This window comes from Anas acuta, chromosome 2 (assembly GCF_963932015.1).
Source record: "Anas acuta chromosome 2, bAnaAcu1.1, whole genome shotgun sequence".
NCBI classification, from domain to species: Eukaryota; Metazoa; Chordata; class Aves; order Anseriformes; family Anatidae; genus Anas; species Anas acuta.
The window spans coordinates 100,025,417-100,050,665 of record NC_088980.1 but is presented as its reverse complement, the minus strand read 5'-3'; the positions used below and the strand labels follow the sequence as shown (position 1 = coordinate 100,050,665).

Here is a 25,249-nt window from a genome sequence, read left to right as displayed (position 1 = left end):
AAGGAAATTTTATCTGGGTGGTAACTGCATATTCATAAGAAAATCATTAGAAAATATTTAATTTCTAGTTTTACCCTCTTACCAAACAAACCAAGAAAATAATTTTTCTGGTTTCTGGTCTTGTAACACAACTGTAACATTTGCTTCCAAAATATGTATTTTTAAGAAGTACATATATGAGCTGAAGGATTTCAAAAAACTACTTACTCATAAGCTTTTTTTGTTGTTTTGTTTTTTAATGCAAATAGCTTACTGCATCAGATTGATTCTCTGATATTTCATATCAGGGAATCCAAGAACACAGCTTTCTAGAAGTCAAATTATTGGTAAATAGCCAAAAATAGACCAAAATAATTTTTGGTAAAGAATGAGAAGACAGCATGTCCTTCACAGGACATTACTTTGCTTGTCTGAGACTCTACCTTTAAATTTTGTTTCGTAAACTCCATCACCAAATGTAGTTTTGTTTAATATGCAACAGTTAAAAGCCCTGCTTATTAAATATAAGAAAAGAAATTGCACAGCTGTATATAAAGCTTTATTTAAATTGAGCTTTTTCCCCTCTACTAAATACTGCATCCCATTCTTGTAGCCACTTCTCTAAGATAACACAAGTTTTTTTGATTTTGTTTTGTTTGTAAGAGGAATTCCATAATAATTATAATAAGCTAGGCAGCTTATAGCTTAAATAAACTTACATGAAATGATCAAAAATAATGAATTTCAGGAAAATTCAAGCACCAGATTATGCATTACGATGTTGTGCATTATGACATTGGAAAGCTTGCTCTTCTACAACAAATATACACAACTATAAATGTGATCTTATCTACCAGAACTATACTGGTTACGTGACCTATTGGTCAGAAAGTTACTTACTCCCCAAATGTAGCCTGACATATATTTTCACTTGCTATGAACATAACCTTTTAAACTAAAAAGAGTAGATTTTAATTAGATATTAGGAAGAAATTCTTTAGTCAGAGTGTGGTAAGGCAGTGAAACAGCTTGCCTGGAGAAGCTGTGGATGCCCCATCCATGGAAGTGTTCAAAGTCAGCATGGATGGGGCTTTGAGCAACCTGGTCTAGTGGTACCCATGGCAGGGGGTTGGAACTAGATGATCTTTAAGATCCATACCATTCCAATCCAAACCATTCTACGATTCTAATTTTTAATTATAATGTGCTTCAGATCTTAAATTCAGAGACTGTTATTATTATGGACAACACTTAAGTTCAATAAAAATTATTAAGAAAGTTAAGAGTTTTAAGCACAAAAAAGCAAGTATTACTACTGTCATGTTGTGTAACGTTTGCAGAAGAACCAGTAGTTTTACCTTGCCATCCACATGTACACATTCGTTAAGGTAAGCCAGAATCTTTTCTATCACACCCAGCTTTTTCACAATGCCATGCATTTTGGTATCTGTAGAAAAACAAAAGATAATTAAGAACCACTGCTTCTACATCAGTTTAACCCTGAACTGCTTTCTGCATTATTATAAGCTGTTGCTGTTGAAAACAAGATTCTAAAATTCTTCTGTTAATTAGTAAGTACAAATCCAGCTATAAGGCAAGCCTGCCCAAACTGTTGTCTTGTCACCAATCTTTCTTTGGCTTAGACATCCCAAAGAACACTAAAGTGCATAAATATTAACCAGTCCTTCTAAAAAACTTGACAATAACTGTGCAGAACTGTGCAGTTATTTTTAGATACAGGTGTCTAAATAACAAGTGAAAAAGAGCACAGATGCTCACATTACTAAGCAGTCATCACAGCACAAATTTTAGATAATACTCTCCAAGGCAAAAATAAACAACATAAAACCTGCACTTCATTTGCAATGATTTGACTACAGTAGCTTCTTGGATGGTTGTCTCAAAGTTTTTATGGGAAAATACTTAGGATATTTATGCCCCACAATTAAAATGATCCCAGATGCAACTCAATTTCCTATAAGGATTTCATTTGTAGTATTTGGATAGTTTTCAACAATATAATATCGCACTAAAAATGGTACTTACAAAATCTCATTCATCCTAAAAATCTTTTCCACCTACCTCAGTGTTCAGAATATCCGTTTTAAGAACATTCAACAACAACAAAAAAGCCATGTTATTTGGGTTGATTGGTTTATTTTTATTTTTTTTGTTTTAAAGTGATCTTTCATATAAAGTTTGTTGTAAGACAGATACATTTTCTCCTTTATAATTTTATCTTATGCTCCTTTTCATACTCTCTCAATATCTGAAAACTTTGCCAGCTGTACTGGATATATTTTTACTATTCAAAGGAGACATTTCCTCAGTTGTGTAATATTTTTTTCTGACAAGAAAAAAAAATAAATTTTAACATTGTCTAAGACCTCATGTCTCCGTGGTGAAAAGAACTATTTTCTATCATCAGGATTTTTGTTCCTTGAACAAAACCTATAGTTGCACCAGACTGAGAGAAAACAAAAACACACAGAGAGCAAACTCCCAGGTTATGATCTTGCATTGAGCCAAATAATGCTCTACTCAAGGTGGTTTACTTTTTTTTTTTTTTTTAATTTAAACAGATCTTCTTTACCAGATTTCATCATTTTTCCCCCATGTGAGCAACACAATTATAAAAGAAAAACAAAAAATGCGATGCAAATTTATGATCTGTCACTTAAATGAAGTCATAGAGAGAGAGTATAATAGGATTGCTTCTCCTGCAAACATACTAGATTAAATGCCACGGGGAGTCTGCATCATGATATTGATTGAGAGTAAAAACATGGAAGCTTAGAGTTTACTGAACAACATTCACACAAATGACATTTCAATCCATTTTAGTTACTTAGATCACCTCAAAATAGAGGAAGACATTTAAGATGCTGAAGAAACTCTTCATTACATGTAAAATACCTTTAATTAGCCTATGTAATCTAAGGATTGACCTTCCCAATTAAAACGCAACAACACTAAAGATATGTTTATATTTTATAGTGATCATCACCCCAAACAAAAAGACAGAGTACAAAAGACAGTATCTAAGATTATATTATATATAATATATATATATTATATATAAAATATAATATAATAATATAATATATATATATAAAACCTACAAGAAGCGTCCTCAGCAGAAATGTACACAAAATTTAGAAAAACAAGTTTACATGATGGTCAACACATAAATACATTTTTTTTGAAAACTTACCTTGTAAAATGATGGCTAGCTGCTCAGCTGCAGACTTTCGTAAAACTAGGTCAACAGCATCAGAAGTCAAGATGTCATGAAGCTTTTCAACAGTTTCTACCTAAAAGTAAAACTGTATTAGATTCATATGCAGTATGCTATCATAAAACAAGGTAACTAGATACTTTTCCTAACAAAGTAGAAAATCACAGAATGGTTGAGGTTGGAAGGGTCCTCTGAAGGTCATCTGGTCCAACCTCCCTGCTGAAACAACTGAGCTGTTTCAAAACCTACAGCAGGTTTCTCAGGACTGTGTCCAGAAGGCTTCTGAAGACAGACAAGGAAGGAGTATCCACAACCTCTCTAGGAAACCTGTGCCAGTGCTTCATCAACCACACAGCGAAAAAATGTTTCCTGATGTTCAAACAGAACCTCCTGTGTTTCATGTTTTCATTTGTGCCCAGTGCCTCTTGCCATCTCACTGGGCACCACTGCAAAGAGGCTGGCTCCACCAAAATAAAGATTTATATTTTTTGTTAGAAAGTATTTGATGAGATTCTGCACGCATGTAAAGGAATAGGCTTTAATCTTTTTGCAACAAATCTCTAATTCCTAAAATATATACAGTAGTTCCTAATGAACAATAGAAGTGGATGTCTAATAAATAACATTCAGTTTATGCAGGGCTACAGAATTCTCAAAACTACACAGAAATGCTAGAATATGTTTTTAAGTCTCTGCCATCAGTCCCCTTCAATAAGGGTAGAAGAATTAAAATCATCCCAGAAACCCAGATATGCAGATTTCAGATCACATTTTTGGGGGGGTTTAGGGAAAGAGTATAAATCAAGTATACAATGAGTGATTAGAATTAGAATAATTTCTAATCAGAGGGGAAGGATCTTGTTTGACATATTATTGTTAATCTGAAAATGCTGAGGGTAAAGAAGGAAGAGAATATGGAAAGGAAGTGGTTAAAAAAAACAGCTTAACTGATTGAATGCAGGGAGAAAAATTTTCCACAAAGGTCAAGTACTTGTGATTTGTTTTTCATTTTGAAAAAGCAGCAATGCTAAGAGAACAGACAGCATTTCACAATGTTTTTAAATATTTCATACTGGAAAAAATATTTGCTTTTTCCAACAAAAAAAAATGGATTTTGTGGAAAAAAAATCTGACAAAAATCAGACTCTACTCATGTACAACTAAATTACTGTAAGCAGGGCACGCCTTCACCCTTTGTACTTAAGTCTTGTTGTTAATTTATCTGCAATGAAAAAAATGAATGATTACTCCTCTTATTTGCAGTTGCAATTGATAGTGTAAACTTGAAGTAAGCCCATTTGTATGAAATACTGCAAACTTCAAAAAAATGTAAACTTCAGTGACCAGGAAAGAAGAGAGGAGCAATTAGTATTTAGACAGAGCTTACTCACCTTAAATATTGATTCCATTTTATCATCCAATTTCAGCTCAATAACTTTTTCTATAATAAATAAGTTTGAAATGCTGGAAAACACACTGCCATGCAGATTTGGGCGTTTCAGGCTTGCTCCTTCTTCATTCAAAAGATGGAATACTAGATGTTTAAGTGCTATAGATCGAACCCTAAAGAAACAAACAATTAGAAGGGAAACAATATGGAGGGGAAGACGTATGAGGAGTGGCTGAGGTTACTGGGCCTGTTCATCCTGGAGAAGAGGAGGCTGAGGGGGGACCTCATCACAGTCTACAACTTCCTCACAAGGGGGAGTGGAGAGGCAGGTGACCTATTCTCTGTAAACACCAATAATAGGACCCGTGGGAATGGTGTTAAGCTGAGGCAGGGGAAGTTTAGGCTGGACATCAGGAAGAGGTTCTTCACCGAGAGGGTGGCTGCACACTGGAACAGGCTCCCCAGGGACATAGTCACTGCACCAAGCCTGTCTGAATTTAAGAAGCGATTGGACTGTGCACTTAGTCACATGGTCTAAACTTTTGGGCAGACCTGTGCGGTGCCAGGAGTTAGACTTGATGATCCTTATGGGTCATATTCTATGGATATTCTATGATTCTATATAAAGTCCTCATTAGGAAACTTTAGCTCTACAGTTAAACATTAGTTTATAAAATTAATAATGTGGAGGGTGGGTGGGAACAATTTATTCAATCTACTTTTCACTGTAGATAAGTCTATTGTTTTGTTTCCTTTTTTGAGTAGACATCTTTGTCACAAACATTAAAGACATGCTGAAATCCTACAAGGCATTACTCACAACTGCTTTTTTGAGAAAAGAAGACGCAGAGCAGCTCGTAGTCTAGTAGTTCTAGGGAGAATACCCTCTCCTTTGTCAGAAGACGTTTCACTCAAAGTGAGGATGCAGTTACCTAGCTTATCTTTTGTGTCAGCGTAACCCTAAAACAAACAAAAAAACAGCTTATAAATTTAGTAAGTTAAACAGGAAGTGGAAGAAGGAACGAAAGCATAAAACCCACAACTTAAAAAAAAAAAGACTTATGGAGAATAAAATTTCTCCACTGAAAAAATAAAGATAAAATAAAGTGATCCCATATACAAAATTAAATAGAGATTTTTATACGGCCCAGAGGTACTTTGACCTGGAACCTTTGACCTTTAATATGTTAACATGATGCTGTTCTATAAGGTCAATTTCCATTTTAATAAGTAGTACTCAGTCACTATATGAAAATAACTTCAAAACATTAAGTCCTACCTATTTTCAGGTATTTACCTCTTTCACACTCAACCAAAACAAACCAGAATCAATTGCATACTGCAACCATTTAAACAACAGAGAAAAATTGGGTTCTGAGGGAACAGGCTTATGTAGTTGACAAGCCTCTCCATGGAATTTGAAAACTCCTAGCAGTCAGGTGAAGTCCCCTCTGACTGGAAAAAGGGTTGCATCACTCCCATTAAAAAAAGGGTAGAAAGGAGGAACTGGGGAACTACAGGCCAGTGCACCTCACCTCTGTGCCCAGAAAGATCACGGAAAAGATGCTCCTGGAAGCAACGTCAAGGCACATGCAAGACAAAGTGATCCAAGACAGCCAGCACAGCTTCACTAAGGGCAAATCATGCCTGCCCAATCTGGTGGCCTTCTACGATGGAATGACTGCAGCAAGTTGACAAGGGAAGACTGACTAATGTCATCTACCTGGACTTCTGCAAGGCTTCTGACATGGTCCCACACAACATACTGATCTTCAAAATTGACGAGAGATGGATTTGATGGGTGGACTATTCGGTGGATAAGGAGTTGGCTTGAAGGTCACACCCAGAGAGGTATTGTCAATGGCTCTATGTCCAGGTGGAGGCCAATGACAAGTAGTATCCCTCAGTGGTCTGTCCTGAGGGAGTACTGTTTAATATCTTTTTTTAGAGCACAGGAAGTTCCGCACTGACATGCAAAAGAACTTCACAGTGAGGGTGACGGAGCATTGGAACAGGCTGCCTAGGGAGGTTGTGGAGTCTCCTTCTCTGGAGATATTCAAGGCCTGTCTGGACGCCTACCTGGGCAGCCTGCTCTGAGGAACCTGCTTTGGCAAGGCGGTTGGACCTGATGATCTTTCGAGGTCCCTTACAACCCCTACAGTTCTGTGATTCTGTGATCTTTATCAATGACATAGGCAGTGGGATCAGGTGCGCCCTCAGCAAGTTTGTAGATGATACCAAGCTGAGTGGTGCAGTTGATACAACAGAAGGAACGGATGCCATCAATAGGGACATGGAGCAGCTTGAGAAGTAGGTCCATATGAACTTAGTGAGGTTCAACAAGTCCAAGAGCAAAGTGATGTGCCTTGGGGAGGGCAATCCCAGACACGAGTACAGCCTGGGAGAAGAACTCATTTAGAGCAGCCCTGCAGAGAAGAACTTGAGGGTTCTAGTGGACAAAAAGCTCAACATGAACCAGCAGTATACACTTGCAGCCCAGAAGGTCAACTATATCCTGGGCTGCATCAACAGAGGAGTGGCCAGCAGGTCAAGAGAGGGGATCATACCCTGTAGTGGGTTTACATGGCAATGTTTTGGTAGCAGGGGGCCATAGGGGTGGTTTCTGTGAGAAGGATCTAGAAGCTGCTCCATGTTTGGGAAGGGCCCCACTGCTGATCAGAGCCGAGCCAATAAGCAATGTTGTTTTGTGCCTCTGTGAGAGCATATTTAAGACAGGGAAAAAAAAAAACACTGTGCCACACAGCAGCTGGGAGAGTGAGAGGAGTGAGGAACAGCCTTGCAGGCACCAAGGTCAGTGAAGAAGGAGGGGGAGAGGTGCTCCAGGTGCCGGAGCAGAAGTCCCCTGCAGCCTGTGGTTAGGACCATGGGGAAGCAGGATGTCCCCCTGCAGCCCATGGAGTACCACGGTGGAGCAGGGTTCCATGCTGCAGCCCGTGGAGGAGACCACGGTGGAGCAGGTGGCCCTGCACCGATGGAGGCTGCCGCCTGTGGAAGACCCCTGCCGGAGCAGATTCCAGGCCGGACCTGTGGCCAGTGGAGAGGAGACCACGCAGGAGCAGGTGACCTGGCAGGAGCTGCTGCCCGTGGGGGAGCCAGATTGGAGCAGTTTTCTCTTGAGGGATGGACCCCGTGGTACAGACCCATATCTGGAGCAGTTCTGGAAGAGCTGCTGCCTGTGGGAAGCCCATGCCGGATCAGTTCACCAAGGACTGCATCCTGTGGGTGGGACCCCACAGCACAGGGACGAGAGTGACCGAGAAGAAGTGGCAGAGAAGAAGCGCTGTAGACTGACCATAACCCCCATTCCCCCGTTCCCCTGCGCCGCTCAGGGGGAGGAGGTGGAAGAGGGTGGATGGGGGGAAGGTGATTTTGGTTTCTTTCCGTTGTTTCTCACTTCTCTACCTTGTTAGTAATAAGCAATAAATCTTACTGTCTCCCTATGCCGAGTTTATCTCAACCTTGGAGCCCTTTTCATTGTATTTTCTCCACGTTCCTCTTTGAGGAGGGGGAGTGAGAGAGCGGCTGTGGTGGAGCTCAGCTGCCCACTCAAGCAGAACTATGACAAGCAGAACTTTACTCCACCCTTGTGAAGCCCCACTTGGAGTCCTACATCCAGGCCTGGGGCTCCCAGGACAAGAAGGATGTGGATGGGTTGGGTTAGAGAATAGGAGGAAATTCTTCACTCAGAGGGCAGTGAGGCACTGGAACAGGTTGCCCAGTGAAACTGTGGATGCCCTATCCCTGAAGACCAAGCTTAACAAGGCCCTGGACAACTTGACCTAGTGGGTGGCATCCCTGCCCACGGCAGTGGCGTTGGAACTGTATGATCTTTAAGGGCCTTTCTAACTCAATTCATTCTGTGATTCTATGAAAATATAATGCATTTTATATACATTGGGTAAATATAGGCTTTCAGTAGTCTCTGCTCAAATATTTGTTTTAGGTAGCCATGACAAGGTGTAGCACAGAGAAAAATTCTACTCAGAAAAATGAATTTGAACAAGAACCTCTCAATACATGTTTAGCCTTAATTTGGAATCTATGATCTATAGGTAGATCATAAAAGGGACATCTCTATCTTTTTTTTCTTTAGTGCTAAAAAACTTTGATGGAGAAACTAGGCTGAAAATCAGACTGAAGGCTGCAAAAGTAACTATTAGATTGAACCAAGAGTGAAGATATGGAATATAAAATGGGTGCGGTATTACAGATATGAAGACCAATGTTAAGGATAATACTGACTGTTGATACTTATAATCAAATAATAACAAAACATGAAACAAAGAAAACACAGCTTAAATGTACTTGATCAGAAAACTGTACAATCACAGAAGATCTCTGAACGTTCAACCTTAAAGATATGGGAGGCACTTAAATAAGCATGAAAAAGCATTTAATGTTATAAGCTGTACTTGGATTTCAACTCATATCCTCAAAAAAAATAAGTCATAGTCAATAACTGTTAATTTCTATTACATTTCAGAGTTTCACATTCTAGCAATAACAGGCTAAAATCTGTCTACAAAATTAAAAGTAGTAACTCTGGCTGGCTGGCATCTGGACCCATATAACATTCGCTATTTGACTTTTGATAAGTCTGTGGGTATATTACTGTTAATCTACTTTCCAGGTGGTACTTACAACTTCTTGCTGTGGTTTAAGAGGACAGTGCTGCTGTTTACATGATTTAATACATCAAATTCAGATAATAGCACATAGAATTACCTGTAAAACAGGAATGATGGGATAGAGAGCTTCAATAAACTTGTTCCAAGTCAATACTGCCATTACTAATCGGCCCTGCAACAGATGCATCAGAATGGCTTTGGCTGCAGAATGTACCTGTTAAACAACAAAAAAAAAGAAACTAATACCAGAACTGATGTGTCAGTTTGTCAATGTTGTAAAAAAAAAAAAAAAAAAAAAAAAAAAAAAAAAAGTAATACAAAGAAAAATCTCAAAGAGAAAGGATCTACAGAAGAAATACTATCACTGAATGACAACTTCTAAGTTGTCTGTCACACTAAACATCAGACTGTTAATAAAGCCTCTCAGAACACAGAAATCAAACAGTTCTGCCTAAATAGTACAAACAAGAAGTCTTGAAATTAAAATCATCATTCAGGCAGAGAGACAACTATAGAGAACATAATTCCTCTCTGGATTGCCTACATATTAGTCTAAGCATATGATGTGCCAATGCCAAAATGTTATCTTCCAAATTAAAATTGTAATACACCATGACCACTATTGGAGTCTCTCATGTAAGAATAAGCCTGAATTTTATTTTTGTTTGTTTTAGATCTAACATGTCTAAAAAGATCTTCATGCCTTTTTATCCAGTCTTTTTCCCCTCAGAACTTTGTTTTGGCTTTTCTATAAATATTTATGAATCTCACTAAAATAAAATAAACCATTACTTCAACTTATACATCTATCAGCCCCTCTATCCTCCTGGTAAAAAGAAAAAAAAAGTTTATTTTTTTGACCCTACAATTCTGAGGTAATTCCCGGAATTTCCAGTCTTTATGATATGCTTCTGTAGAGGATTTAGAAGGACTTAAAACCTCTTACATGGCCATTTCACTTTATTGAAGAAAACAAACTAAGATCATCAAAACTTTCCAATTGTACATGAATAAATTTGTTTTTTGTTTTTTTTAAATCATTAAAAGAAAAAAGGTATATGATGCAATATAAATACTGTATTGATGTACACCATATACAACCTATTATTATTGCTATAATGAGAATAAAGGAGAAAAAAAACAGCTCAGAATTCATTCTTCTTTAAATAAATACCTACCTTTAGCAGCTAAAAAATTGTATTTCACACCAGTAATAAAAATACTCTCCCTCCAGGTAACAAGAACAATCTCTGTCTTTTATAAATCTTTTATAATCTTTTAAAAATCCTGTACTATCTTTAAGCAACTGGATTTGTAGAAATCTATGGCAAATCTTAAGCCCAACCTTGGGATACAAGGTTCTTCTCAGTGTCTTCATATCATCACGTCTGAAAGGTTAAACCGATGCTTTATGAGAATTTAAACAAGAGATAAACATCCAAGAAGGAAAAAGAATAGGCCTTGGTATGATCTGAATAACATACTTTGTTGAGACACAGAATGCATGCTTACAAAATCATTTCATGTTTTTTTTTCCTAATAATGCATTCTTATTGTTCTCTTAGCAATCTCCTTAAATTCAGTATCAATTGAATATCAATTTATTTGATATGCTTGACCAGTCAGACTTTTTAATATAAGGCATCCAAGTGACTAGACAAACAAAATAAATGCTTTCCTTGGAAAAAAGGAAAATATATACAAACTATAAATACAAAGTACATTATCAAACTATAAATACAAAGTATGTTATCAAACACACTTTACTTCTCATTTTAAAATGGTAACCTCTAAAAAACATTTTTAAATGGAAATATGTAGTGTTGTGTTAAAAAAATCCCTACCTTATTTCAGCAGACTAGCAAAAATCAAACACTTCAATTATCCTCGGAAGCAAAATTCAATCAAAACAATTCTTCACATCACCAGCAAAAAAAACAAATATAACCAAGAATCCTTTGTTAATTACTCTTCTTTCCCCTCCGACTGTAGCAACCTTACAGATCAGCTACAAAGTGGTTAGAAAGAACCTGAGTCATTTTTCTTCCCTCTCAGAACTCCTTTCTTAGCTTCATATGTAAGCTAAGAAATTAAAAGAATAGAGTAGTTCAGTTGGAAGGGACCTTCAAAGATCATCTAGTGCAACTGCCTGACCACTTCACAGCTAACCAAAAGTTGAAGCATATTAATGCATTTGTGCATTAAGTACTTAGCATTAAGCATTTGTGCATACAATTGAACTCAACAGCAATTTCATCCTCTTCTGTAATACAATGCTCATGTATTTAAACACAGATGCATCTGAAGCAATGAAATACATTTTTATAACAAACCTTGCAGACTTAAGATGTGTTTTTGCTCCTCAACTGATACATGCATTTCAGAAGTCATCCCACCTTTACAAAGACTTGAGACTTCATGTCTACTATAAATGTAAAGCATCATACATGCTATTTTGTCATATGCACATTTTATAGTGTTGAATACTGCACAGAAGATGACTAAAAAACATAGCTTAATTTTGTCATTAGTCTGTATCACATGGAATAATATCTTCTATATAGAACATTATTTTGTCTCTGAATCTGTGATGAAGAAAACCTTCAATTTAATATAACTTCACTCTTTGCATAGTTTTTCTCTATACAAGAAACCATATGAAATCAAAACTTCAGGTAAGCCTCAAAACACCACACATCAGCTTATAAACAGTTCCTAAACACAGTACCTCATTTTTATCTTCCTGAAGGCCAAACGTAGTGATTTCATATAAAACTTTTGGATGAAGAAGAAAGTGTACTCCATGACAGACTGAAGAAACAGGCTTAGCAATATTATGAACACCTAGACAGTCCTTCAGTAAAAATAAAGATGGTTAGTTTTAAAATTGAAGACAGTCTCCCATTACTGAATCTTGTTTTATAGACTGCTTTAAGTTGTGCTCCGGTAAAAGGCTTTCTTTTTGCAGCTAGGAACACTAAAAGTTTAACTTTATGATCCTAGTAGAAACACCTTCTTTGTTCATCACTGACTAAAAACTCCTACATAACATGATGATTTTGCATTACTTTTTTTTTAAACTATTATTTTAAATCAAATTTTATACATTGTTCAGCATGATATTAAAATAAGCAAAACCTATAACAGTCAGGTAGAAATCTCACAAAAAGCTACAACTGTTATTCAGTGGAGGCAGTGGTTTTTTTTGTTCACCTTGTGAAAAACTTGCTCCAATATCTTTGTATTTAATTGAATGGTGCTGTATCAATATGATGTTTAGCCCATTAACACCCATAATAGAAAATATAATTATGCCCAAGTATTATGATATCAAAATAGAATGGTGATTTTTATTTTCACTGATATAAGCCAATTATGAATACCTGAAATGATCTGATGAATAAGACACTACTTTTATTAATACAGAATACAGCCATACATTTTGGGGAAGCTTGCACTCTTTATGCCTTGAATGATCTTTATTAAAAAAAATAAAAAATAATCAAAATCAAAACAGCCAAACAAAAAAAACCCACAAATTTGTTAAAGATCTGTACATAATGCTACTTAAATATTTTTAAATGCTCCTTATGTTTTTATACATGGATTTTTTTTTTAATTTATTGTTTTAATTTTTTTTCCAAAGTCTAAGCAAGTGAGCAGACTGTAGGTGTGTGTGTATATTGTGAAAGTGTCAGTATTACATTATTCTATTTCCCTTAAGTAAACATTCTTGCAAAAACCTGAAAAGCAGCCAACTAAAAATGATTTTTGCTCAGAAAGGAAAAAAACTAAAAAGCACAACAAAAGAAAAGTGAAAAACCTCCACAAGGAAAATACAAACTGGGCAATCTCATTTCAGCAGGCAAGTAAAAATGAACACTTCAATTTAAAAAAAAAATTGAAATTGAAACATTTCTGCAGAGCAGCAGCAAAAACAAGCCAACCAACCAACCAAAAAAAAACAACAAACAGTGACCAGTATTACTAAGAATCATTTTAAAAAAGCAAAATTGTCAATCACTGGTTTTCCCCTCACTTTAGAGACATTCTTAAGGGAAGTACCTGAAGTATAATCTAACCAAGTAGTTTTAAATCCCAGATATAGAATAGCACACTGCAAGTCTGTGTCTATACAGATCTTAAAGCATATAATGTGGTGAGCAGAATTTGGCAGTAACAATGCTCTTGATGAGGGAATCACACAACATACGTTACTTAGCACAACACCAACAGTGTTAAGAAAGCTTTAGTTCTAACCTTAACCACTTCAAGACAGCAGCGATAAGCTTCAGTTTTTATATTCAGCAGAGGATGAGCCAATAGATGGAGAAGCACATTCTGACCCTCAGTCTGAAGCAATGGGTTTGCCTGGCCAGACTTCCAACTTAAAATGAAAAATAGTTAAATTTACATTATAAAATTGACTATGAGTAACTTCCATGTAGTGACTACGTTTATTTTACAGGAATTAAAGATGCCTATAAAACATTTTCTTGTTACGTTTCAGGATAACCCCTCAAAAATACTTCCTGAAAAAAAAAAAAATCACTTGATTGACAGAAGTTCAATATCATTATGTTTTAGCAAAATCGTAACAATCACATTTGTAAAAATACCGTCTTTCCATACTTATATGTAAAATAAAGACCATTGTTTTTCAAAACTCTTGTGAAAATTAGGAACCTGATAAACATTTACATTAATCTGAAAATATCAAATTCTACTGACTTTCAATAGTCTTTAAAACATGGAATTATAAAAAAAACAGTGCTTTCAGATTTGTTTTTGTTATCTTTGTTTTTACATGTAGAGATAGCAGTCCATCTTATTGTCACAAAGAAAATTGACATTAGTCAAAAGACAATAATCAGTTTAAGTGAACTCCTGTTTTCTGAAATTGTAAGCAAACAATAATTCTACAAAGATTAGAACACTTCAGGATTAAAAGCTACTAGTATTAGAAAGCTCTTAAAAGTAGTTTCCTTTGAAAAAATACCTGCACTCAAGTTCTGAAATGGCATAAAATTCAGATTTGGTATTTCTACTTAAGAGTTTGATACAAAATTTTTCCAGGCACCATACAGTACCTTAAGTTCTTTACCATGAAAAATTAAAACAGGCTGTTTAATAAGCAAGATTCAATATGCAATATGCATCTTATTTATTACAATATGCAATCAAATAGGTCCTTCATGAGTTCTGAAGGAAAGGAACAAAAATACACCAGGAACAAAAGAACTTTAAAAAAGGTTCAAAAGACAGGTCAAAATATTTTGAGACTGCTTCTTTGAAGGCAAAATCATAAAAGCTTACACTCAGAAAAGAATAAAGCATGGGGTTTTAGCACCTGACACTCATTTAAAAAAAAAATTACCACAGGATGGTACAAATTATTTACCAGAGATCTTTCAATGACTAAAAGAAAAAAAAAAGTTTAAATACAAAGGACAAAAATATTTCAACAAACAAGTTGAGATTCTACCTGAGAAAGCATTATAATTTATTTTTTTTTAATTGATATTTTCTTAAGTTTTATAGGTACTTACAGATTTGAGCACATGTGAATGCATTCCTGAAGCAAGGGCAAATGTTGATGGTAGGGTAGGCTACTTAAGGCTTGATCTGCCAATTCTAATAATTCAGGAAAGTTCTTCTCCCCCTGGAAAGTAAAACAAAGAGAAAGAAACTATCAAATTTTGTAATATAAAAATATAAAATGTTACTATATAATCTTCACTGTATAATTCATCACTGTTTTTACTACACATGGTTTCATTCAGCCCTTCACAGAGAAGCTTATAGTTAACCCAATGAACAAACTCATTGTATTTCAAACAAATACATTTTAGTACCTACTCCTGTGAGCTGACAACTCTTCGTCTGCTGAATCCAGATAAAGATCAATTAAACTCACTGGGAATAAAGAGTATCTAACTTTTCACAGCATGAACTAGCATGCTACTAACACTACTCAAAAAACTTTCGGAAGTATCCAAGAATAGAGTATGATAAAAGATTTAGCTGTTAAGCTATTAACTTTTAACACTATTAACACTATTTTAACACTATTAATTTTTATTTTATTTATTTTTTAAATCTTCCTATGTGTTCATACTCTTGTTTGACAAATACATTAAGCTTGAGCCACTTAAAATTGAAGAAGATTACAACTTCATTATGAATAATATTTTGAGTAAATTGCTGATTAAGTTCAGGACATGCTTATGTAAAGGATGAATCAACTCCAATTTAAGATAACAGGACATATCAATTGCTGTATTTCATTCATTTATATTTATTTTGGTGACAACAGAACAAGCATTTTGCACCAGCAGTAATTACTAGTCCATTCAAATAATGGAGAATATTTGAGCACCATGCTGGAATCTCTCTAATTAATAAAACATAATATAACCGTTGTCTTCGTAAGTGAACCACCCAAATTTCACACAGTCTAGAAGTAGTAGTGTATTAGAAATACTATTACCAGATAGTTTGGAATTAAAATATCTAAAATATTTAAATACTAGGCAACAACATATACACACATGCATACATATACACATTATATATTTAAATATAGTACTTATTTTTTTCCTACTTCGCCTATAATTAGATTATAAACCCACTTACAATCTGACTTTTTTCTTTGTTTTTTTCCCCCTCATGAGTATAAAATACATCTGTTAGTTTTCTTTCACACTGCCAGAACACAGTTTTTACAAGGGGAAAAAAACAAGCACAGGAAATAAGTTTGCCTACAGAAAATGCTTTATATAATGGAATTCCACACCTTCTTATGAACTTCAGTCATAAAGCTACAAGTGCATTCAATGGAATAAACAGCTTCTGAAGCTTTTTTATAAATACTATAGTTCTCGGAACTCATCTGCTCCAGGTAGGCTGCAACAGCTTCATGAATGCTTGGATATTCCAAGGAAAAGGGTACATCCATAGAGAGAAGAAATAAAGCATTCAGCAAACTCTTTTGTGAAACTTTACTCGCCTTCAGAAAAGAAAACAAGCGTCAGAATAACACAGCCCAAAAATACAGTAAAACCAACAACAGCATTTGCAGTCTTCTAATAAGTATCATCGTTATTGCTACTGCTTAAAATTTAGAAGAAACAAAAAAAAACACAAATGAGTTCTATATGAAGAATTTATTTTTGATTAGATAGTAGGAGTCCAATAAATTCCAGTTCTAACATTAAACCTGCAACTAGTCACAAAATATGAGATGCATACAATCCAGCCACAGCACTAAAAACTTCATGGATTTGCCAGGTCAGTCTACTGTCTAACCACTAGATGGCAGAGAATATACAGACCACAATTATTTCTCTCCTACTAATAAGAAAAGGTGTACAATTGTATATAGTAATATCACATACTAAGAACTGTGATTTCTGTTGGTTACATTTTGTTTGGTTTTGTCTTCCTTACTGCAAGTCTTCATTCAGCTTAAATTTTGACCTCAAATGCAGTAACTATTTTCAACTCCTGCTATATGCAAATTTAAAGTTTTATATTAAATACATGAAAGCATAAAAATTAGAAAATCATTAGATTAATATGTCTGCACTTATTTTCAGGGACAAGAAACAACTTCGTTAGTAAAAGATTTAATGTCCATGGCAAAAAAAACATAACTGAGAAGTGAATCTGTATGTTGGGTCTGTCTGAGCTGGAGTCACCTTTTCCCTGCAGCAGCCCACACAGTGCTGTGCTCTGCACTTGTAGCTGGAACAGCACTGATATCACTCCAGTGTTGTGTCTATTGCTGTGTAGTGCTGGCACAGCATCAGGACTTCTTCCAAGCCCCCAAGAGCCAGCAGGCTGGGGGTGGGCAAATGATGGGGAGGGGACATTGCCGGGGCAGCTGACCTAAACCAACCAAAGGGATATTCCATAACACCTGATGTCACACTCAGCTATAAGAAGGGCGGCTCCCGTGGGGGAGGGGGCTGTTCCTCCTGAACAACCACTACGCGTTTTGAGGCCCTGCTTCCCAGGATGTGGCCGAACACCGCTTGTTGATGGGAAGCAGAGAATAATTTTTTCCCCTCTCTCTGCGCTTCTGCATGGACTTATTGTTTCTTTTGTTTCTTTTTCTCCCCATTCCTTTTCCCTTTAATTAAACCTTTCTCATCTCAAACCTCGAGTTCTCTGTGTTGTATTTTCTCTCCCTTCCCCTTTGAGGAGAGCGGGAGTGAGAGAGCAGTTGTGGTGGAGCTCAGCTGCCCACCTGAATAAAACCACCACAATCTGCTATTCAAATTGAGCAATGTCTAAAAAGAACTATAATGCAATTTAAACTGACAAAAAATGTAGACAGACTTTTAAAGAGGATTTTTTTTTTTTTTTTTTTTTTACTACTTTGCATCCTACAACAACTACCCAAGAACTTGTTTAAAGAGCATTAAAAACAAACATTTTAAATCAGTAGAAAGTGTAAAGCATATATGCTCACTACATTCCATCAAATTAGGAGTGATGATTTTACACAGTACTAGTCATACCATGTTAACAATAAACAAGCAGGGGGCAGCATAGCTTTGCAAACCATGAATAATACCAGGAAAAAAAAGTTAAAGGAAGAAAAAAACATTACATTTTGAAAGCCTCATGAAAAAAAACTGTATTAAAAGTTTTTTTTTAGACTTGTATTCTGCAGCAGATTCTGCAGAATGCACCAATATCTGAAGAACAAAGTTCCCTTCTTCAACCATGTAACAGCCGATATAAGTCAGATGAATTTCTCTGTCCAGTTGCTGTTCTCCCAGCATTAAGTAAAACATCCCTTTATTCTCTTAAAATGCAAAACCCAAACACCATTTTTCAAATTAGTGATGGCCTACCTTTTCTACGGGGAGAAGTGTTTGCAGCAATCTAATAGTGAAAAGAGAAATGCTAGTAAACGCCATTCTGTGATGCACCATCATCACCTCAGGCTGCTCTGCACTTATATTGGTTTTGTGATATAATATAGTTTCTCCAAGCAAACCCAAGACCAGAAGCAATTTGTCTCTCTGAAAAGATAAAATTAAAAAATAAATAAAGCACATGATCATTAGAAGTAATTGACATGTTATAATTACTGTATAAATGCTGTAAAGATGTATAGTTATTTTGAAGATGCTAGATACTGTATGTGTTGTACCATTTTTCCATTTGTAAATTAGTATTTCATTTGGGTTCCAAACAGAACTTTGTCTAAGTTCTAGACTTCACTTTACCTTCATTTGCAGTTCTGAATACTTTGTTACCCGTTAATAACTCTCTCTTCCATTTCTTCTCCCCTTGCTCTTCATTTCTTAATTCTTGCTCATACTCCATTTTGGAACTTCTAGCATTAGAGATATTTTGAACATCTTTTTCAGTATAGAAATATTAGGATCTAGTTTGAACCCACTAATGAAACTAATTCAAAAATGTAAAAGAAATTAAAGAAAATATTTGAGATCAAATATTTTATATGCCCATTCATCCTCAAAGGAAACATCAGCACATTCCTCAAATTATATAAAATCACTACCATTTGGAGGGATCCAACTCACTGACACAAGAAAGGGAATTTTATTTTTTTTTCTAGAACCTGAAAAAAACAGGTTTTGTACTTGGAATGCCAGATTTAGAATGCCAGTTTTCAGAGTAACAATTAAGAAGGCAATACCAAATGTGAGATTTGACTTATTAATTCTATTCATCGCTGTTAAACAGTTAACACATCTAACTCTAAATAAAATTGAAGAAAATGACAAAAAGCAATTGACTAAATCAAGTCTTTAAATAAATTATCATCAAAACTTATTGCACAGTGAGAAGAAAAGGATTTGTACTCTTCTTATAGAGTACAAAAAAATAAGTTTCTCTCTGTGCTGCTACAGTTCACAAGAAGTAGAGCCTCTGCTGCAAGACCATGGAATCTCAAGTCAGCAGTAAAATCAAAGACTTTATTCCTCCTTGAGACAGCGAGGACTGTTTTCAAAGCTTGTGATCCAAAAAACTGGAGGCTACAATAACAAAACTTTTTGACATGGCAGAATCAAACCATACCTAAGAACACATGAAAAAAACATAAAATAAAAAACTTTATTTGGGAGGATGGAAGCATAAAAACATGCATGAAATGCATAGATATTCAAATGTAAGTATTTTTGATTGGGATTTCCAAAATAAATAATTTTCACAAATATAATCAATTGCAAAATTTTAAAACTGGATAAACAAAGGAACATCAAGAATCAGCAAGAAATGCTTTCAAGCTTCCTGGAAGGGAGACACATGACCTCCTCCCCTTAGAGCTAATACAAAACAAAGAGAAAGAATGTTTTCTAAGCACTGAAACCTAACAATTCTATAAACACTATTTCTGGTAAAAGATATCTTATTCGATATATTATTAAGTAACACATAGGTAAGCTTAACAGTTGTTTCATACAATTGCTCATCTTCTACTTAAACACTATGAAAGATAAAGAGCTGTTTTTTGTTTGTTTGTTTTAATCAAATTGTTCTATCAAATTTAGCTTTTTTGAATGGCACTGCACAGTTCAGTTCTGCATCATAGATGTAGATACTACACCTCTTTGAGGTTAAGTTTAAACAAACTAATACTTTACTAATAAATCTCAAAGCTCTACCTGTGGAAGAACTTTGGTATCAACTTATACCACCATATAACAGCAAATATTTTTGTTTTGTTTTAAATAGGTATAACTGCATACAATTACCAAGCTTATTTGCAGATTTTTGCTTGTTAGTAGAACAACTTTTGTTTCCAGGCATCTAACAGCAATCAATATAACGTATGTGAGATGATGCTCATCATTTCTACTATACTTTGACAGATTTGTATGCAATTGAATATACTAATTCGTGTCATGTAACAACTAGACAAAGATTATATTAAGCTCTTAGATTCTCTCTGCTATCACCTGTGTACTTCAGGAGCTATCTCCTGGAGAATATTAACAACTACACTTTCTCCATTTTCTCCTCTGGGAGCCATTTGGTAGAGGATATAAGGAATGGTACCTCCTCTTCCTCTCCTTGTGGGCTAGCTACAATAGCTTTTGAGTATTTTGAATGTCCTTGGGTAACCAATACTAGTCTTCAGGATGCTTTTTTCTAAGGTTAAACAATTAACAATGCCGCATGGGCAGTGTGGTATTGGCGTGTGAAGATATGGGCAAGTACCTGTCACCTGTCTCCTTCAGTGGTTTTAAACCTTACTACTAAACAACTGTGGAACCCCCCAGAAAAACGATAGAATGTTTGAAAGAAGCATGCCCTGATCCTGGCAATGCCAGAGAGTTACAGCTTGTCACACTGTGCTGGGGACGCTCATTATGAAAGCATCTGTCTTCCTGAGCAATCCCTATGCATATTAAGGCCTTACTTCCCTAGATGTGACAGACATCTTGCTGAATATCACTTGCTGACAGGAAGTAGAGAATAATTTTCTCCTTTTGCTTCCTTTAATTAAATCACTCCTCATCTCAACCCATGAGCCTTTTTTCCTCATATTTTCTCTCTGCTCTGAGGAAGGGGAAGGAGAGACTGGTGAGGTGGAATTTAGCTAGCCATCAGTGTGAAACCACCACAGTTCTTTTACAGACTTTCCCAAGCAAAACTTCTTAGATTAGTGCAAGAAATCTTCAGTATCGACTTGGTGTTAATCAATGACAATAGATTTTTGACAGACCAATATACTAATTCAAAGAAAAAAGTTCTCATTCTTGGATAGGTTCTATAGCTAATATATAATCATTTGTACAGTAGCAAGTAGGTAAGTCTCCAGTAATATTTTAATAATTATTGCAATACCATTGTTTCATATTCAGTGGTATCTTCATGAACTCCAGCTAAAGTCATTTAATTAAGATGACAATTAACTCAAGTTTTTAGACAAGTTTCAGTCTCTTTGTCTCTGATAAACTTGCTACATGAATAAGACATGCTAATGTTTCAGCTTTCCAACACCTTCAAGAGAGCAATTCACCATAGCTACTTCACCTGTTAATCACTAATTTAATATTTCATCTCTATAATGATTCTCAACTATGCTCAGGTATGTCTTTCCAGCAATTCAAATTGCTCAGCCATCAGCACCATAATGCTTAGAATCTCTCTTGGGCCAAACAGTTTTCTCCTTTCTTTCCAGCAAAGCAACAGAGTTAGAATAGCTGAAATCTGTGCAGAGATCTCTAAGTCCTGTGTGAGAAGTGGACACCACATACTTTACAATTCCAGTTTTGGACCTAAACAGTTATCTCCCTACTTTTAAACAGATAGTTTATAAGGTGTAAATAAAGTGAAACCTGTCATTTAAATCAAAATGCTCTTCAACATGTTCAGTCAGTATTTTTCCCTTAGATAATTTCTTACATGTGTTTCAAAGGCTACTTAACAGCTTTTCACTACAAGACAAAACTCATGATTTATTTTCTTGAGGTGAAACTTCAGTATCTTCTGGTAAAAGAACTTACATTTAAAATAAAAAGAATGTGCCAGTGATAAAACCAGTAATAAACTATTTAAGATTTTTCAAAACGATAGCTCAGCAGAACATTAGATATGTATATTAATCATGTCAGAAAATGTCAAAAGCTTACAAAAGCAGACTATTAAATATGTTTGACTGAAGCCTAAGAAAGTCTTACCAGTTCCAATCCAAAAAGGCTTTCATCTTCCCAAACATTCTCAGAAATAGCATCACCAATAAGGTACATGTTTTCAACAAGCAACTCAAGAACTTCCATTGTCACTCTCCTACTGCCTAGGAATACAAACGAGAGGATAAATTAAAATATAAGCAAAATCACATGACATTGAGACAACAGCAAGTTGAACAAGGGATTATTCTTAACCTGAAATTTTGAGATGTTTTCCTGTACACTTCCGTTACGCTAATGCTAACTACCCTCAACCAGCAACAGCTCTAAAAACATGGAAGACAACAACTAGGCAAAACCACAATAGAAGACATTAAAGCAATCATATCCATGAAAAAACACACTGCATTTGCTTATATCCTGCAATACAATTTATGTTTTATTACAGCTGTAAATCCAGTTACTGGATTTTGATGAAGTTCAGAATAGTCACTTACTTCCACCACCACATCCATCGAGAGAGCTGGGTTACAGATATTCAATATATATTGCCTGATAATCTGCATTTTCAGTATAGCAGAATGGTTTTCCTCCTAGACTATTTTGTTTGAGGTCTTCTTTTGAAAGGCAGATGAATAACCACTTTATCTGTTTGTACTTTTCTCCATAACATTTTCTCCCCTTTCCCTAATATTTTGTTACTCCTTCTGACTCAGAATCTCTTAATAATAAGGCTACTCTGAGCTATTAGTGACTTTGATACTTTGTACAGCTTTATGCTTGGACATCGGACTACAAAGAAACCCGACCTAAGCTTAAATATTTACAACTACAAATACAACCCCTCCCTAAGATCCACAAATAATGAGATGTTAGAGGAGAAGCAGTGAAAGACTAGGATGTTTCACAAAGAACAAGGCAGAATATCTGGAGCTCAACCAAGTATTTTCAACCTCAGATAACAGAGGATGCCAAGGATGTTTGGCATCCTAGAGAACCATGCTGTGACAGTTTCCCCCAAATACTTGATTTATCTCAACTGTTGGCTTAGTTACTTCTTGATGGTATGTTTCTATTTAAAAGCATGGATGAATTCTACACACCACTGAATTTTCCAATTCATTTTTGAACTATGATAAAGACTTAGCATCCCTCAAGATCTGTTTTAAAAATTAAAAAGCAAGCTCCATAGCTTGATACAGTGTGTATAAAGGAGAGAACAAAATAGTTTATCTACCTTTTGTAGATTTTACACACTGCAGAAGCCTTGTTGGTATACTTGAAGGGGGGGTGGGGGTGGGGGTGGGGGAAAATGTGTGCATCAGTAATGTAGGGAAAATGATGAAAGCTCATGCAATTTGCAGCTGAAGTGTTCTGCTTTGAGCGAGCATATGGCAGGAAGGGCACAGGGCCTTTTTGAAGGCTTGCTTTTTCCAATCTAACAGAAGTGCTGTATTCCATTCATTTTAAGGAAATATTACCAATTTGAGAAGTATATGCCTGATAACTTTTGTCCTCTCTTCATTATTTTGCAAATTCTTAATCAAATTTCTTGTGTCTAAGGCAGTTGAAAGGTGACTTCGTAAATCACTAGGAACAATAAAAAATTACTATTATAATGCAAGTATTAAATAAGGGTGCTTTTAATTTGAGCTATAGTTTCAGAAAATTTTGAAGTTAAAAGCTAAACACTACACTTGCAATAATGCAGGAAACAACTTCCACGCACAAAATCTATTCTGTAGCTGGATACCACCCTCGAAGATTACAGTGAAGAATATATAATTATCTTGATAGCAAATAACGTTAAAGCAGTTTTCCCAATCAAGTACTGACTGGTTCATACCAGACTGCAGTGACACCTGATAAGGAAAGTACTTCATAAGCAGTAACAGAAATATCTTAATTAACAAAAATGTTGTTCTACTGTTTCTACTTCATAGGCTAGTACAAACTCAGGACTGCCATAAGAATGAGTTGGCAGAACCAATGAATGGGACAAAGTCAGTATTCTGTTTTTTCAGAATCATTTAGCATGATTAATATTTTTGGAACACTTTAATATAAGAAACTCTACCTCCAGAAGAATATGACAAATATATTCATACACATACAAAGATACTGAATTGTTAATTCAGCTGACTATGGCCTTCCCGCTAGGCAGATTGCTGAGATAACCTGTCTATATTGGTATAATCTCCTTATCCATATACAACACAGTTATGAATCTGATTTCAAAAGCAAATAATACAATAGCTAATCACATGAAACGTAGCTTCCATTCTCCATGTATTATTAGTATTTTAATACAGAAATATTAGTATTTCTGCTGAAGACTACACTAAAGAATATATAAGTAACCTGACAGCAAAAAAAAAAGTTAAAATAACTTTTTACCGCTACACAAGCTGACTAGTTTAGCAAATTGTTACCTTCAGATCTACAAAATTCACAAACATTAAATGAAATGTAAACTGAAGTACTGCAACACTGTTTAGAAACTATCACAAGGAAAGATGTAAGTGTATTACATGGAGACAAACCCACAGGAACTGCAGATAGCACAGGTACTCAGGTATCAAAGTGGGCCAGCAGCATGAATTGACATACATGCACAACTATCATATCCAGTTGTTCTGAACTGTCTGTATTACAATTCTTCATACACATCATCACTATTGCTGTTACTCATTTTAATTACAGGCAGACAAAAAACAAACATATGTCTATGTCAAGAGACTAAACTCTCTCAATCTTTACCTATGTATGAGGTTAGCATGACAAGACAGCTGACATGATAGTGGTGGATCCACAGGATGGGACTTCAGTCAAGGAGAGGAATCTAGTTCTAAAATAGAACTATCTCCATCTAAATTACCTCCATCTAAAATAGAATCATCTCCATCACCTTATGTTACATATCAGTGAAACTGGGAAGCAATAATGAGAACCTTTAAATTGCTACAATATTGGCAAAGAAAAGGAATTTGAAATTAAGTAACAGGTGTTCTCCAAACCCAACTCTGAAACACATAGTTTTGTGTCTAAACTAGGCTTGTAAGGGCACATTTGCACCTACAGAGCTGGACCAAAATCACATTAAAGAGTTTGATCTTACAAGCCAAACTAGCTGAATAAGGAAGCAATAAGGTGTTCAAATATATATTTGTTTTACTTTTTAAACATATCTGTCCACTTAGTCACATGGTCTAAACTTTTGGGTAGACCTGTGCGGTGCCAGGAGTTGGACTTGACGATCCCTATGGGTCCCTTCCATGGATATTCTACGATTCTAAGATTCTATGATTCTAAGACCATTGCACCATACTCTTACATGAGTACATTTGCAAGATATTCATTTCTCAACACC

At 35.5% G+C, this 25,249-nt stretch overlaps 1 protein-coding gene across 5 annotated transcripts in view; it reads right to left on the bottom strand.

Moving 5' to 3' along the window:
• Nucleotides 1-25,249, bottom strand: part of RTTN (rotatin) — an 83,832-nt gene that overhangs the window by 46,050 nt on the left and 12,533 nt on the right. For all 5 annotated transcript variants that reach the window (XR_011092881.1, XM_068671381.1, XM_068671380.1 and 2 more), the window contains exons 10-20: nucleotides 21,928-22,043; nucleotides 18,121-18,291; nucleotides 16,053-16,265; nucleotides 14,806-14,918; nucleotides 13,517-13,643; nucleotides 11,985-12,110; nucleotides 9,354-9,470; nucleotides 5,428-5,567; nucleotides 4,609-4,780; nucleotides 3,194-3,293; nucleotides 1,338-1,426 (exon numbers count right to left, since the gene is read on the bottom strand). Coding sequence is in view for 4 of the 5 variants with exons in the window: in XM_068671381.1 (XP_068527482.1) it covers nucleotides 1,338-1,426; nucleotides 3,194-3,293; nucleotides 4,609-4,780; nucleotides 5,428-5,567; nucleotides 9,354-9,470; nucleotides 11,985-12,110; nucleotides 13,517-13,643; nucleotides 14,806-14,918; nucleotides 16,053-16,265; nucleotides 18,121-18,291; nucleotides 21,928-22,043 (1,484 nt within the window). In the remaining variant the exon portion in view is untranslated. The remainder of the gene's footprint in view (nucleotides 1-1,337; nucleotides 1,427-3,193; nucleotides 3,294-4,608; nucleotides 4,781-5,427; nucleotides 5,568-9,353; nucleotides 9,471-11,984; nucleotides 12,111-13,516; nucleotides 13,644-14,805; nucleotides 14,919-16,052; nucleotides 16,266-18,120; nucleotides 18,292-21,927; nucleotides 22,044-25,249) is intronic.